Source organism: Budorcas taxicolor, chromosome 9 (genome assembly GCF_023091745.1).
Source record: "Budorcas taxicolor isolate Tak-1 chromosome 9, Takin1.1, whole genome shotgun sequence".
Lineage (NCBI taxonomy): Eukaryota > Metazoa > Chordata > Mammalia > Artiodactyla > Bovidae > Budorcas > Budorcas taxicolor.
This window is the reverse complement of record NC_068918.1, coordinates 61,959,619-61,975,412: the sequence shown is the minus strand read 5'-3', so window position 1 is coordinate 61,975,412 and position 15,794 is coordinate 61,959,619. Positions and strand designations below refer to the sequence as shown.

General features: G+C 38.7%; 2 protein-coding genes across 2 annotated transcripts; both read right to left on the bottom strand.

Moving 5' to 3' along the window:
- Positions 1 to 1,223: 1,223 nt before the first annotated feature.
- TAAR8 (trace amine associated receptor 8) lies at positions 1,224 to 2,249 on the bottom strand. Its single transcript, XM_052645793.1, has one exon. The coding sequence runs from the start codon at positions 2,247 to 2,249 to the stop codon at positions 1,224 to 1,226; it is 1,026 nt and encodes a 341-aa protein (XP_052501753.1).
- Positions 2,250 to 12,864: 10,615 nt separating this feature from the next.
- On the bottom strand, positions 12,865 to 13,911 carry LOC128053305 (trace amine-associated receptor 9). Its single transcript, XM_052645806.1, has one exon. The coding sequence runs from the start codon at positions 13,909 to 13,911 to the stop codon at positions 12,865 to 12,867; it is 1,047 nt and encodes a 348-aa protein (XP_052501766.1).
- Positions 13,912 to 15,794: the final 1,883 nt, after the last annotated feature.

The window sequence follows — 15,794 nt, the reverse complement described above, 5'->3', positions numbered from 1 at the left end:
TGAACTGAGTTGCCATGCCCTTCTCCAGGGGATCTTCCAAACCAAGGAACTGAACCTGCGCCTTACATCTCCTGCACTGGCAGGTGGGTTCTTTATCACTAGCGCCATCTAGGAAGCCTTATGTAATGTTATTGAGCCTGGGCTGTCTGATAAGGGCTGAATCAGGTCCCCTCACCCCTAATTCACATGTTGAAGTCCTAATTCCCAGTATTAAGCAGTATAACTGTATTTGGAGACAAGATCTTTGAAAAGGTAATTAAGTTAAAATGAGTTCTTAAGGACGCGCCCTGATCCAACATGACTGGTATTCTTAGAAAAGGAGATTAGGACGCAGACTCTCACGTTGCAAGGACCATGAGAGAACACAGAGAGAAGTCAGCCATCTGCAATCCAAGGAGAGGGGTCCTCAGAAGAAACAGACTGCTGACACATTGATCTTGGAATTCTACCCTCTAAAACTAGGAGAAGATAATTTCTGTTGATTAAACCACTCCTCTGTTGATGCTTTGTCACGACAACCCTAGTAGCATAATACAATGTTGCAAAAGACTGAGAAAAAAGAACCATTGAAAGCTATATGAAAGTTGAGCATGAATGAGAAAATTATGACAGATATGACAATGAAAAGTGAGATTCAGGATTCAATGAAATGGAAAGAGACAAGTGCATGTGGTAAAAGCATGTGCAGAATGTTGAGACAGGCGACACAGGTAAGGCACTTTATCATTTATTATTTAGTGCAATAAATATCTTCACAATGTAAATATCTTTACAGCTTATGATTAAAACACCTGCCTGCAAATTTGTTCCTGCTGCTGCTGCTAAGTCGCTTCAGTCGTGTCCGACTCTGTGCAACCCCATAGACGGCAGCCCACCAGGCTCCCCCATCCCTGGGATTCTCCAGGCAAGAACACTGGAGTGGGTTGCCATTTCCTTCTCCAATGCATGAAAGTGAAAAGTGAAAGTGAAGTCGCTCAGTCATGTCCGACCCTCAGCGATCCCGTGGACTGCAGCCTACCAGGCTCCTCCATCCATGGGCTTTTCCAGGCAAGAGTACTGGAGTGGGGTGCCATTGCCTTCTCCGACAAATTTGTTCCTGGCTAACTTGAAAAAATATAAATATTTCCCCAATTTTGAAAGGCTTTATTCATTTTTTGTATCTAATTTCATCATAAATTCATAATTTTAAAAACAGCCCTAAATATTCAACTTAGTGCTCTCATTCATTCTGAAAATAAACTAATGGTTGACGAACTATCATTAAAAAGTCCCCCAGTTAAAATGACTTTCATGGCTTTCCTAAACCAAGGGTAAAATAAAGCATAAATCAAAGGGTTCATGGCTGAGTTATAATAGGCACCCCAACAGCAAATCTCATAAATATAGGCAGGGGTTATGAAACCCATAAAGGCATCAATTAATATATCAATTGTATATGGTAACCATGAAATCATAAATGCTACTACTGTGACCCCCAGGGTTTTAGCTGCTTTTCTCTCTCTCTTGGCCACTCTGGATTTGTAGCTCTCTGATTCTGCTTTGCTGCCAGTATTTTCAATTTTTAGAGCTTGTTGTTTAGCTACAATAAAAATCTTACCATAAAGAATTACCATAATAAGGGAAGGTATAAAAAATATCAGAACACTTATCAAAACCCATTCTTGATTTACAACAATTTGACAGCCACCTATACAATTGAGAGCACTTACTAATTCCTCCATCCCATCGTCACTGACACCTGTGTAGAACACAGCTCCGCTGTACACAATGGGCAGAATCCAGGAGATGCTGATGCATACCCCTGACACAGACACCGTGAACTTGGTGGGATAGACCAGGGGGTCAGTAACAGCAATGTACCTGTCGATGGAGATGAAGCACAAGTGGAAGAGAGAAGAGTAACAAAAGGCCACATCACAGGAACTGTGAAGGGCACAAAATCTGGCTCCAAAGTACCAGCAGCTCTCCACGGACCTGACCATGCTGAAGGGCATCACGGTCACTCCCACCAGAAAGTCCGCGCAGGCCAGAGAGGCGATCAAGAAATTGGCTGGCGAATGCAGCTGCTTGAAGTGAAGAACTGAAATCATCACCAAGAAGTTTCCAAAGATAGCCAATAAAGACACAAAGCCAAACACTGTGTACAGAATCACCCGAGATGCAGGTGAGTAGGAAGATTTAATACAAGATCTGTTCACACTCTCATAGCAGAACTGCACGGTATCAGGTTGGGAAAGATTGCTGGTCATGGTTCTGCAGTTGGACGCTTGCTTTTTTTTTCTGCCCTTCGGAAAAAATGGTTCAATTCTGAAAATTAAATAAATAAAATAAAACTGTATACTTGAATTGTGCTTTTTAAAACTTCCTCATATTACATGTATTTTCCATTTTGTTATGTAAAGAAATTAAAAGAATTTTTAAAATTCTGAAATTTATTCCTTCTGTGTTTATATAATTATTTCTCTGTATGTCAATCTCATAGGCAGTTAACTTTAAGCAAATCTATTATGATTATTCAGAAATCACATTATCTGAATAATTGAAGAAATTTCATTTAAATACCTGGCCCTTCACACCTGTGAACTTCTTCCTTGCAAAGGATAACCACATGCAACAATCACACATCTAAAAAGTCACCTCTTAAAGGACCTCAGCCTTCACGTTGTCTGAAAAGTTAACACCTAGGGTGCTTTAGAAAGCCAGCCAATAAACTTTGCCCATTATAAATTCCTCACAAGCAATCCCTGTAGTGTAAGGTGTGACTGATGAATTTTGTTGATTATAATTAAAAAGTTTTTCTGCAAAACATGTTTCTCTGTGCCCTTTTACTTTATCAAAACACGATTTTCACATCCAAGAAATCTATTTTAATTCAACTGTTCCAAAATAGCCTCATTCTATATTCGGCAATGATGTTACCTATTCCCTGTTTATAAGACTGGCTGCACAATTTGCAGGATCTGGGACAAAATAACAATCTGGAGATCTTTGTTCAAAAATATGAAAAATAGTGCCCTCACATTGACAAGTTTTTTCCCCTTCTCTGCAGTTTCTCTCGACTTGCCAAGATATTTGATTTTTGCTGTGGAATGCCTCACTCCCTTGGACATGGAGATACTAGCAGGTCAAGTGCAGGTCCTCGTAGGTGCCTGGAGACCCTGTTCTGCAACTCAGTCGCCCACCCACTGCCAGGCTCCTCCTCCCCCAACCACTGAAACAATAGTCCAGGCTCTGTTTGGGCTGAGGAAGCTGAGCCAGGCATCTGCCCTTCTCCTGGGCCTGCTGCCTGAACCACAGACAGATAGACAACCCCTGGGACTGCGGCCTCCACATCAGGACCCACACAGTGCATGAAGCGGGGGTAGGTGAAGGGCTTGGCCCACTGAGTCTCTACTGGAACGTGCCGTGGCCCTCCCAACCTGAGACGGGATGACACCTGCCATGCCGACAGTGAGGCTGCTGGCGTGCACACCTGACCACAGCCTTCCCGATGCCACGTCCAGTCCTCGCACAGGGTGGAGAAGGAATGGCTGTGCTAGGAGGTCAGAGTAAGGAAGGAGACACTGGACTGGGCCCAAAGAGCCAGGGGCTGGCTGAGGAGCAGGTGGATGAAAACCCCTCCCAGGGAGAAAGGGACATAATGGGAGACAGTCATAGGTAATGTGATTCCAGGTTCCAAGACCCCGCACATGCTCCATGGTCCCTTCCAACTTCACATACAATATACAACTCAAAGATAAAATTATTACAAATTCCAACTGCAGCCACACACCTCAAAGCCTGATAGCAGGATTCAGTGCTGCTGGACTAGTGGCAACCCATGGAAGGGCCCTGTCTGATTCGCTTCTAAAACTAAATTATCTCTTTGTAACAGCAACTAAATGAAGCAAAGAATGTCAAGCGGAGGCAGCTACCAAACTATCTGATGGGACAATTGGGAGCTGAGGGCCAGGCAGTTCTGATGGTAATATCCTTTCTGGAAACAGAATTTTGCCCTTTGGGTATCAACAGGAAATCAGAGAATTACAGAAGCAGACTAAAGACTGTAAAGTGTTAATCACTCAGTCTTGTCCAACTTTTTGGGACCCCCATGGACTGTAGCCCATCAGGCTCCTCTGTCCTTGGAATTCTCCAGGCAAGAATACTGGAGCGGCTGTGGTACTGTATTAATGTACTTTTCAAGGTACTGTATTGTAAGATTAAAAATGTTTTCTTTTTTTTGTGTGTGCTTGTGTTTGTTTGCCTTTTATGTATTATTTCTGTGGAAAGTATTATAAACCTATTACATTACAGTACTATATAACCGATTATGTTAGTTGGGTACCTAGGCTAACTTCATTAGACTTAAACAAATTGGACTTAATGAATATGCTCTTAGAACAGAACTTGTTTCTATGTAGGAGATTTATTGTAATTGTATCCCTCATCTGAAATAAAAAGGAAAAATGATGTGTTTGTCTACAGAAAGAAAAAACAAGAATACTGGAGTGGGTAGCCATTCCCTTTTCTAGGGGATCTTTTTCTAGGGGATCTTCCTGACCCAGGAATTGAACCCCAGTCTCTTGCATTGCAGGCAGATTCTTTACCACCTGAGTGGTATCATTCTGAGTACCATTCTGAGCCACCCCATTAAGGTATTTCAAGTCTGAGGAAAAAAGTTACCTTTGATCCTTTAAAGCATATAGGAAGCAACCCTACAAAACAAACAAGTGATGAAGAATTTTTTCCTTTACATTATGTTTAATAGTGAAAAATTAAAGTATAATCTGTCATTAAGGATAAAAATAGTGAAAATAGCTTGATATAAAAATGAAACAGATATTAAAGATGTGCATGAAAACAATTACTCAGCTAATTGTCAACCAAATTCTCCTGGGCTGTGCTACCTTTTCTTCACTCTCAGTTCTCAAACCTAACTTGTTTTCAGCCCACTCTTATTCAGTAACCTTGCCTCCCTATTTTCTGACAATATAACATATAGAATTTAAAGAGGATGCAAAGATTTGGGGTGCATACTGGAAGCAGGAATCAAGGATGATTCCCAGGTTTTTAGCTGCCAAAAAGAAAGATACAGTATGTAGGACAAAAAGTACATTTGAGAAGAATGATGATGGATTAAGCTGGGGTTGGGTGGAAGAACATAAAACTGAGGTTCTTCAGTGAGTAGGTTAGCCTGCATACTTTTAGCTCAGGAAAAAAATTGTGCCTGATATGATCGTGTGGGTTTCCTCAGCATACTGGTGTCTTTATGGGCATAGGAGTATATGTGATTGCCCGCTCTACACCTGCCATAAAGCTTAGGATATATCTGATATTCAGTAAGTATACAAAAAAGATCTTCATGACCCAGATAATCGTGATGGTGTGGTCATTCACCTAGAGCCAGACATCCTGCAATGCAAAGTCAAGTGGGCCTTATAAAGCATCACTATGAACAAAGCTAGTGGGGGTGGTGGAATTCCAGTTGAGCTACTTCAAATCCTAAAAGATGATGCTGTTCAAGTGCTGTACTCAATATGCCAGCAAATTTGGAAAACTCATCAGTGGCTACAGGATTGGAAAAGGTCAGTTTTCATTCCAGTCCCAAAGAAAAGCAATGCCGAAGAATGCTCAAACTATCACACAATTGCACTCATCTCACACACTAGTAAACTAATGCTCAAAATTCTCCAAGCCAGTTTTCAACAGTACGTGAACTGAACTTCCAGATGTTCAAGCTGGTTTTAGAAAAGGCAGAGGAACCAGAGATCAAATCGCCAACATCTATTAGAAATAATCAAAAAAACAAAGAGTTCCAGAAAAACATCTAATTCTTCTTTATTGACTACACCAAAGCCTTGGACTATGTGGATCAACACAAATTGTGGAAAATTCTTCAAGAGATGGGAATACCAGATCACCTGACCTGCCTCATGAGAAACCAGTATGCAGGTCAAGAAACAACAGTTAGAACTGGACATGGAACAGCAGACTGGTTCCAAATAGGAAAAGGAGTGCATCAAGGCTGTATATTGTCACCCTGCTTATTCAACTTTTATGCAGAGTACATCATAAGAAACGCTGGGCTGGAAGAAGCACAAGCCAGAATCATGATTGCTGGGAGAAATATCAATAACCTCAGATATGCAGATGACACTACTCTTATGCCAGAAAATGAAGAAAACTAAAGAGCCTCTTGATAAAAATGAAAGAGAAAAGTGAAAAAGTTGGCTTAAAGCTCAACATTCAGAAAACGAAGATCATGGCATCTGGTCCCATCACTTCATGGCAAATAGATGGGAAAACAGTGGGAAAAGTGGCAGACTTTGTTTTGGGAGACTCCAAAATGACTGTAGATGGTGACTGCAACCATGAAATTAAAAAACGCTTGTTCCTTGGAAGAAAAATTATGACCAACCTAGACAGCATATGAAAAAACAGACATTACTTTTCCAACAAAGCTTTGTCTAGTCAAAGCTATGGTTTTTCCAGTAGTCATGTACAGATGTGGGAGTTGGACTATAAAGAAAGTTGAACGCTAAAGAATTGATGCTTCTGAACTGTGGTGTTGGAGAAGACTCTTGAGAGTCCCTTGGACTGCAAGGAGATCCAACCAGTTCATCCTAAAGGAAATCAGTCCTGAATCTTCATTGGAAGGACTGATGCTGAAGTTTAAACTCCAATATTTTGGCCACCTGATGCAAAGAACTGACTCATTGGAAAAGACCCTGATGCTGGGAAAGATTGAAGGCAGGAGGAGAAGGGGACGACAGAGGATGATGGTTGGATGGCATCACCGACTCTATTGACATGAGTTTCAGTAAACTCTGGGAGTTAGTGATGGACAGGGAAGCCTGGCCTGCTGCAGTCCAAGGGGTCACAAAGTATTGGACACAACTGAGCCACAGAACTGAACTCAACTTACCTCTGCTATTGTAAGTTCTTCCTCTGCTCCTTTGAGGAGCAAATCTTTTTAATAGCCTCTTGTCTATTTTACCACCCACAACTCTTTCTTTAGTACCTGACAACCATCCCTTTGAAATGTTAGCATCAGTTCCCCATTTGCCATTTCAGTTCACTTCAGTTCAGTCGCTCAGTCCTATTTGACTCTTTGCAACCCCATGGACTGCAGCACACCAGGCCTCCCTGTCCATCACCAACTCCGGAAGTTTGTTCAAACTCACATCCATCGAGTCAGTGATGCCATTCAACCATCTCATCCTCTGTCGTCCCCTTCTCCTCTTGCCTTCAATCTTTCCCAGCATCAGGGTCTTTTCCAACGAGTCAGTTCTTCACATCAGGTGGCCAAAGTTTTGGCGCTCCAGCTTCAGCACCAGTCCTTCCAATGAACATTCACGACTGATTTCTTTTAGGATTTCTTTTAGGATTCTTTTAGGATTGATTTCTTGCAGTTCAAGTGACTCTCAAGTGTCTTCTCCAACATCACAGTTCATGTTGAGGATGGACAGAAAATAGCAAAATTCTGTAAAGCAATTATCCTTCAATAAAAGATAAATTAATTTTTTTAAAAAAACATCAATTTTTCGACACTCAGCTTTCTTTATGGTCCAACTCTCACATCCGTACATGACTACTGGAAAAACCATTTAATACTGGGAAAATCAATCCAGGGCCAGGTGGGCAACAATATTTAGCCAGCAGACTCAGGCTAGTATGTGGATAGAAACAAAAGCTGGACAGCAGGTTCATTATAAGACTTACTCAACATTGATTTTGCATGGGAATGGAGAAGGAAATCTTCTCAATAAGTGGACCTTTAATTTGGACTAATTGAGGGACACCAGGAAGTTTTCCCAACTGAATAAATCTTCCCTTCTTGAAATATCACTCCTAGCACTTCATCCTTTTTACAAAGTACTTGTCTCTGGATGCCCCCTAAAACTTCTCTTGTGCCTTCAACCACTGCCAACTCAAAGGGGAAGCTGTGTGAGAATGGTACATTTCACTGTTCATAGTTTCATTCAGTCGGTAGTTACTGTTTAGCAGCTCATAGGAAGGAGACAGGGTTCCTAGGAGATGGTAGAAGTAAAGACAGGGCAAATGGGAGACTCTAAAGTAGATTTTACCTGCCTCATAAATTTAACAAAGATGAGCCATAGCAGAAACCTTACCTATTCTTCTCTTTAAAATTGTCTATTCTGCTTAGCTTTGTATTGTCCTTAGAATTTGATGAAAGATCACCCTTTGCCATTAGATATAATTGAGTATATACCTTTAAACTGCTGTGTCTGTGGACAGAATAAAATATAAATGTCAGTTGCTATGTAATACCTGGGAATATAGTCCACACTTTTTTATTTCTGAGAAATGCTATTGGTTTTTTGAAATTTATTATAAGACATTATGTTATTTCCCATCACTGTGTACGATAGCCAAGAAGTCTTTTTGGTTAAAATGCTTGATTGTATGACTTTAGCTAATCAATCTTATAAAGGCATGTTCTGAAAGTGTCTCAAATAAAACATCCTAATAAAATTCTTTCCACTGATAAAATTTATAGAATTGAAACAAGCAATTCCAATGCAATAATAGTTTGTTTATTGGCTCTTTGAACTCCAAAACCTATAGATTTGTTTAAATCATCCTAATTTTTACACAAGACCTCAATGAGAACACCTATTATCACTTTTATTTTATAGGTAAGCAACTAAGATATACAAAAGGGTAATGACTTAACCAAGGTTGAAGCTAGGAAACGGTAGGGATGGGTTTCAAACCCAGAGAACCTGGCTTTAAAATCTCACTCTGGACTCTGTAGTGTATGTAGATTTTACAGATAAAAGAAGGCACATGTTTCCAAAAATAACTAGACATTCATAATCCAGATAATAAATCTCTGAGGCATCACCCCATGAATTTCCATTTCCACTCTGTATTATGGAAGCTTATGTGTTCTAGCATTTTTCTCATTAAATATAAAATTTGGGGATTAGACAAACACTATCAATACCCAAATCTGGATTTTTCCTAACTACTGATTAGTAAAAATTTTCTACTTTAGAAAACCAAATTTAAAATGAGACAGATTTTTTTAATTTATTTTTTTTATTGAAGGATAATTGCTTTACAGAATTTTGTTTTCTGACAAACCTCAACATGAATAAGCCATAGCTATACCCTTTTGAACCTCCCTCCCTTCTCCAGCCCCATACCACCCCTCTAGATTGATATAGAGCCCCTGTTTAAGTTTCCTGAGCCATACAGCAATTTCCCATTGGCTATCTATTTTGCATATGGTAATATAAGCTTCCATGTTACTCTTTCCATACATCTTACCCTCTCATCCCCTCTCCCCATGTCCATAAGTTTATTCTCTATGTCTGTTTCAAAAGGATGTAGATTTTTAATGCAAAAAAGCAGTATACAATTATTTGATGGATGAAAATAAAGTCATTATTTGCTTAAAAATAGCCTTAGGTGCTTAGAAAGAGCAAGGAACTGTACCAGGTATTGAAATAAGGTGAAAAAATAACAAGTAAAAAGTACACAGCTATTTAGTATTGTTAGTAAACATCAGATTACTTGATATACAAAGTATTATAGATCTGTCTAAAGCCAGAAAATATCTAAAAATTATTGCTAAGGTTCTGTGATAAACTTAGTTTAAAATATAGTAATCAAAATAAATTTCTTGCATGTCAAAGGACAGTTGTCTTTAAAACTCATTTTTGACTTTTAAATTACTATTACTAGTGTGTTTCTGCTTTTTTTTCAAGTGAGATGTAATACTGAAGAGTCATTCTTCAAGATTGATATTTAAATAGATTGGAATGTGTCAAAAATGAAGAGTGAAAACATAAATGAAGAGCATTAGAGCTGAAGAAAAATAAACAGCAGCTTCAAAGGTTGTAAACATGGGGATCTGTGAAATTCAGGTAAGCATCAATTACATCAGTAACAAAAGAAGAAATGTTACAGCAGCGACCAATGAGTGACGCTGACAGTTCTCCAACAGAACCTGTCTATTAATGACGGCCTGTTTTGTCTTTGCAATGTGTTATTGATGGATTATTCACAGCCTTTATGCCAATTGATATATTTGCTCTAATTCCAACCAACACTGAGGCAAATGACAGCAACTGTTCTATAACTTTCTTTCTTTTTTAAATGTATTTATTTTAATTGGAGGCTAATTACAATATTGTAATGGTTTTTTGTTCTACAACTTTCTATTTCTGAACACCCCATTTCAATATTTTTTAATATCAGTTCAGTTCGGTTCAGTCAGTCAGTCGTGTCCCACTCTTTGAGACCCCATGAATTGCAGCATGCCAGGCCTCCCTGTCCATCACCAACTCCCAGAGTTCACCCAAACTCATGTCCATCGAGTTGGTGATGCCATCCAGCCATCTTATCCTCTGTTGTCCCCTTTTCAATATACAGTTTTTAAAAAAGTAGCGCTGTACTTTTAGTATCAACCGATTAAGAAAAATACATGTTGGACAAAAACAATTATGAATTAAATAATGCTTTTACATAAATAATTAATAAAAATAAACATCCCAACCCAGGGATCAAACCCAAGTCTCCTGCATTGCAGACACATTGTGGGCCACAGTGCAGGAGGAGAGATAGGGCACTATAAATATATATATATATGTATAAATATAATATAAGTATGCAATATAAATATAAATAAACATGCATTTTAATAATAGTACGTATATGTGAGACACATAGTATTTATGAAATTTACAACCTGAGGCCTAAGTGGATTAATTACATCTTTGCAATAACTGTCTACTTCCATCTTCAGGGTGTCTTGCTCCAAATACATCCAAGGCTCTGCAGCAATTTTGTATGCAGCTAGCCAAGAAGTTAATCTATTACTTGTATAAATAAATAAGATGTAGAAGAAAGGAGTGGTGCTGAGGTCATCACTGAGATACTTTGGGGGTAAATAACCAAGTGTTGTGTTCTTTTCAATCAAAAGACTTTTATGAAGAACTTCTAGGAGAGTAGAAAAATAAACAATGTATTCTTCTAGGAGAGTAGAAAAATAAACAATGTATTCTTCATTCATAAATGTGAATAAGAGCTTAGAAACATCACTGGACAGTATTTATTTTTGCAATCAGTTCATCCAATGATCACCCTCTACAAAGTGCAAGTGAATACAACAGTATATTTATATATATTTTTTAAGTCCCCCAGATTGTTTTCCTCATTAGATATGAGTGTCACTGTCAGTTTACACTGGCAATTAACACACATTTCTATGAGGACAACATTATTGATTCACTATTGAAGGGACACAGCTTTGAGCTCTTCTCCAGAGAGAATGTGAGGGACCTTAATTACGATCATTTGAAAGGTGACCAGTAGACCTGTTTGGTGACATCATGTCTGAACCAGATAGGTGTTCTGCATGAAGACTCCGTATTCTCTTCATCCTCCTTTATCTTTATTTTTTTTCTCTGAAATACTGTCAGCTCTATTTGAAAGGTATTAATTCATAAATGTGAACTAGCTTAACCTTGTATAAAGTATTTCACAAAGCTTTTTTTTAATAAAACATATAACATACAAAGTTTATGTAACTCTGTTTAGCTATCTCTTCTTTTCATCTCATTAAACAAGTTTGTTATAGAATAGTCTGCGAAAATGAGTTACCTAAATAAAGATTTAAGGCTGTGGTTCAAAGATTTAAGAAGGCAAATCACCTTATTCTTGGTTTTTTCAAATTTTTCTCCATCTTAAACACTTGACATACATGTTTAATTAAAATGAATTAAAATTCATGTGAATAAGAAATGTTATCAGATGAGAAAACTAACGATCTTCCTAGAGTCTATAATACCAACTTGGGTACTTGCTATTTTGAAATAATCCTTGTTTATATTTGGGTAATTCAGCTGTTATTATAATTCAGGTAATGTATACCTCCAAATACAGTGTCTAATACAAACAATGAACTCAAAAGTAGAACAAAATGTTCATTTGAATTAGCATTTTGTGGCTCAAACAGTCAAGAATCTGCCTGCAATGTGGGAGACCTGGGTTCAATCCCCAGATTGGGAAGATCCCGGGGAGAAAGGCATGGCAACCCACTCCAATGTTCTTGCCCGGAGAATCCCCACAGACAGAGGAGCCTGGCGAGCCATAGGGTAGCAAAGAGTCAGACATGACTGAGTGACTAAGCATATCACAGCTTATCCAGATTGTTAAAAAAGCAGTCCATCTCTTTGTCTACATGCTCATTTGACTGTAATAAACTACGTTTTCCAGCAGTAAAATGTTCTGTAATCATGTAATTACTGTACATGTTTTCTGTGAACCCAGTGTCCATAAAATGGAGAGAAAGTATGACTAGGATTTAGAAAACACAGAAATTCAATCTTTAATTCACTAGAAAATTTCCATTGCACCTTTTGCTTTTCCCCTTTTTCTAAAGTCCTTTTTAGATTAACACATTTCAAGAGTTTGTAATCTTACATTAACTTTTAAATAAAATATACTTTAAAGAAGATTTTTTTTGTTCCCCAAAATCTAATTTCAAGTTAGGTAGGATTTTTTTAGCCTCTATATATTTTGGACAACTTAACATTGGTAACAAGTATAAAAGAATCGACAAAATTCACATTATTTGTAGAAACAATGAGAAATTTCAGAGGAAAAGGTAGAGAATCAGAAAAGCATAAAAGAATATGAAATGAGAGGCAACATTACTCATTTATCATTAAATTCTAAAATAAATGCCAAAATTCAACACATGAACACAACAAAATTTTGGAACAACTAACTTTTAAACATTAATGTCCTCCTGGTTGGCAAATGATTACACTTGCCTCTCTAGATCCAAGTACTTAATTTTGCCCTTGACCTTACTTCCATGTTAGTTTTTAAGTTCCTGAAGCAATCTTGTTAATCTATGTCTGCTTCCTCAGAACATAAATTAACTGTGGATGAATCAACTCTTAAGACTTGGCCACTTATGATAAGCTTTATTGCCTTCCGAAACCATGGATAAAAGAAAGCATAAATCAAGGGATTCATAGCCGAATTATAATAAACACACCACACTAAAATCTCATAAACATAAGGAGGAGTTATAAAATTCATATACGCATCGATCACAGCGTCAATAACGTATGGAAGCCAAGAGACCAGAAAAGCTGCCACGGCAATACCCAGTGTTTTCGCGGCTTTTCTCTCTCTCTTTGCTACTCTTTCCTTGTAACTCTCTGAGGAGCACTGAGCTTGGCTGGCTGTACTTTCTATCTTCCTGGCCTGATATTTAGCCACCAAAAATATCTTACCGTATATAAACACCATGACAACAGTGGGTATAAAGAATAGGAGAAAACAGAGTAGAACCCAATTTTGATTCAATGGAGCCTGGCAGCCTCCTACACAGGTGAGAGCAACTACTAAGTCCTCAATCCCTTCCTCATTGGCCCCCGTGTAAAAGATAGAAAAACTGTATGTGACAGAAAAGAACCAAGAGAGAACAATGCATATTCCTGAAACAGAGACCGTAAACTTGGTAGGATAGGTCAGAGGGTCAGTAACAGCAATGTATCTATCAATCGAGATACAGCATAAATGAAATAAAGAAGCAAAACAGAAGGAAGTATCGAAACAAGTATGAAATTTACAGTAGCTCTCCCCAAAGTACCAGCAGCTCTCCACCGACCTCACTGTGCTGAAGGGCATCACAGTCACTCCCACCAAGAAGTCCGCACAGGCCAGAGATGCAATCAGAAAGTTAGTGGGAGTGTGCAGCTGTTTGAAGTGAAGAATAGCAATAATGACCAGTAAGTTTCCAAACACGGCCAGCACAGCCCCCAAACTGAGGACTGCGTATAGAACTGCCCGAGGACCTGGTGAGTAAGGCGTCTTAACACAGGACCCATTCACGTTCTGGTAGCAGAGTTCCACAGCTTCAGCTTGGGAGAAATTGTTCACCATTGCCTTCTTTGAAAGAGTTTAGGGTTCTCCAATTCCCTATTTCAGCAATGTAAAACGAGAAGGAGATGGCAATTTTAAAAGCTTCTGGAAGAAGGAAAATTTTCTGGTTAAAATAAATGAAAGTTAGTAACTTTTCTCCCATTTGGGGGAGAATAGGAACTCTAACCTCTTGGTCTTTTCAAAAACTATTCCCAAGTTTTTAATATAATTAGATTGGGAATTTGTTGCAGAGAGTCATTAAAATACAGTCAGCATTCTTAGTCCAGTGACACATTTTATATAATGTAATTAGTTAATGGTTAGAAAGTCCCTTTTTTGTGTGTTACTTTACCTTTTGAAATCTTGCCTGTAACCTCCTGAGCTGAGAACTGATTAGGCTAACAAGAGCTGAATTTTATCTAATAAGTCATCTCCCCTGAGTAGTCCACCAGTGATGATAAACTGTACTTCATTTTTTCAAGAAGGAAGAAGTAAATTACATCTCCTTCAAATTACAGCCTCAAAAATCCCTATAGTATAGAGTGTAAAGACTAAGGAAATATTTACTCATAACTTGCTAAACTTATTTGGACAGTGTATTTCCTCCACTGGTTATATTTTCAGAGTTTGTGGGGTTTTTGATTTTGTTTTTTTTTTTTTTTTTTTGTATTCCTCCACGGTTTGGACTGCTTGAGATGATTTGGAGAACTATTCTTCCCAAATTGCTACTAATATATAAGCAGTATATAAGTATTTTGTGGCTAACAATCAGTTTTCAGTTCAGTTCAGTTCAGTCGCTCAGTCATGTCCGACTCTTTGCGATCCCATGAACTGCAGCACGCCAGGCCTCCCTGTCCATCACCAACTCCCAGAGTTCACTCAAACTCACATCCATCGAGTCAGTGATGCCATCCAGCCATCTTGTCCTCTGTCGTCCTCTTCTCCTCCTGCCCTCAATCTTTCCCAGCATCAGTGTTTTTTCAAATGAGTCAGTACTTCGCATCAGGTGGCCAAAGTATTGGAGTTTCAGCTTCAGCATCAATCCTTCCAATGAACACCCAGGACTGATCTCCTTTAGGATGGACTGGTTGGATCTCCTTGCAGTCCAAGGGACTCTCAAGAGTCTTCTCCAACACCACAGTTCAAAAGCATCAATTCTACGCTCAGATTTCATTATAGTCCAACTCTCAAACCATACATGACCACTGGAAAAACCATAGCCTTGACTAGACAGATCTTTGTTGACAAAGTAATGGCTCTGATTTTTAATATGCTGTTTAAGTTGTTCATAACTTTCCTTCCAAGGAGTAAGTGTCCTTTAATTTCATGGCTGCAATCACCATCTGCAGTGATTTTGGAGCCCAAAAAAATAAAGTCAGCCACTATTTCCACTGTTTCCCCATCTATTTGCCATGAAGTGATGGGACCAGATGCCATGATCTTCATTTTCTGAATGTTAAGCTTAAGCCAACTTTTTCACTCTCCTCTTTCACTTTCATCAAGAGGCTCTTTAGTTTGTCTTCACTTTCTGCCATAAGGGTAATGTCATCTGCATATCTGAGGTTATTGATATTTCTCCCGGCAATCTTGATTCCAGCTTGTGCTTCCTCCAGCCCAGCGTTGCTCATGATGTACTCTGCATATAAGTTAAATAAGCAAGGTGACAATATACAGCCTTGACGTACTCCTCTCCTGATTTGGAACCAGTCCGTTGTTCCATGTCCAGTTCTAACTGTTGCTTCCCAACCTGCATACAGGTTTCTCTTGAGGCAGGTCAGGTGTTCTGGTATGCCCATCTCTTTCAGTCTAAAATCAGTAAGATTGTTTAAAATACATAATAACTCACCTAGCCCTCCACCTTTCATCCTTAAAACAGAGGCCTGTGTAACTCCTGGAATGGTCTG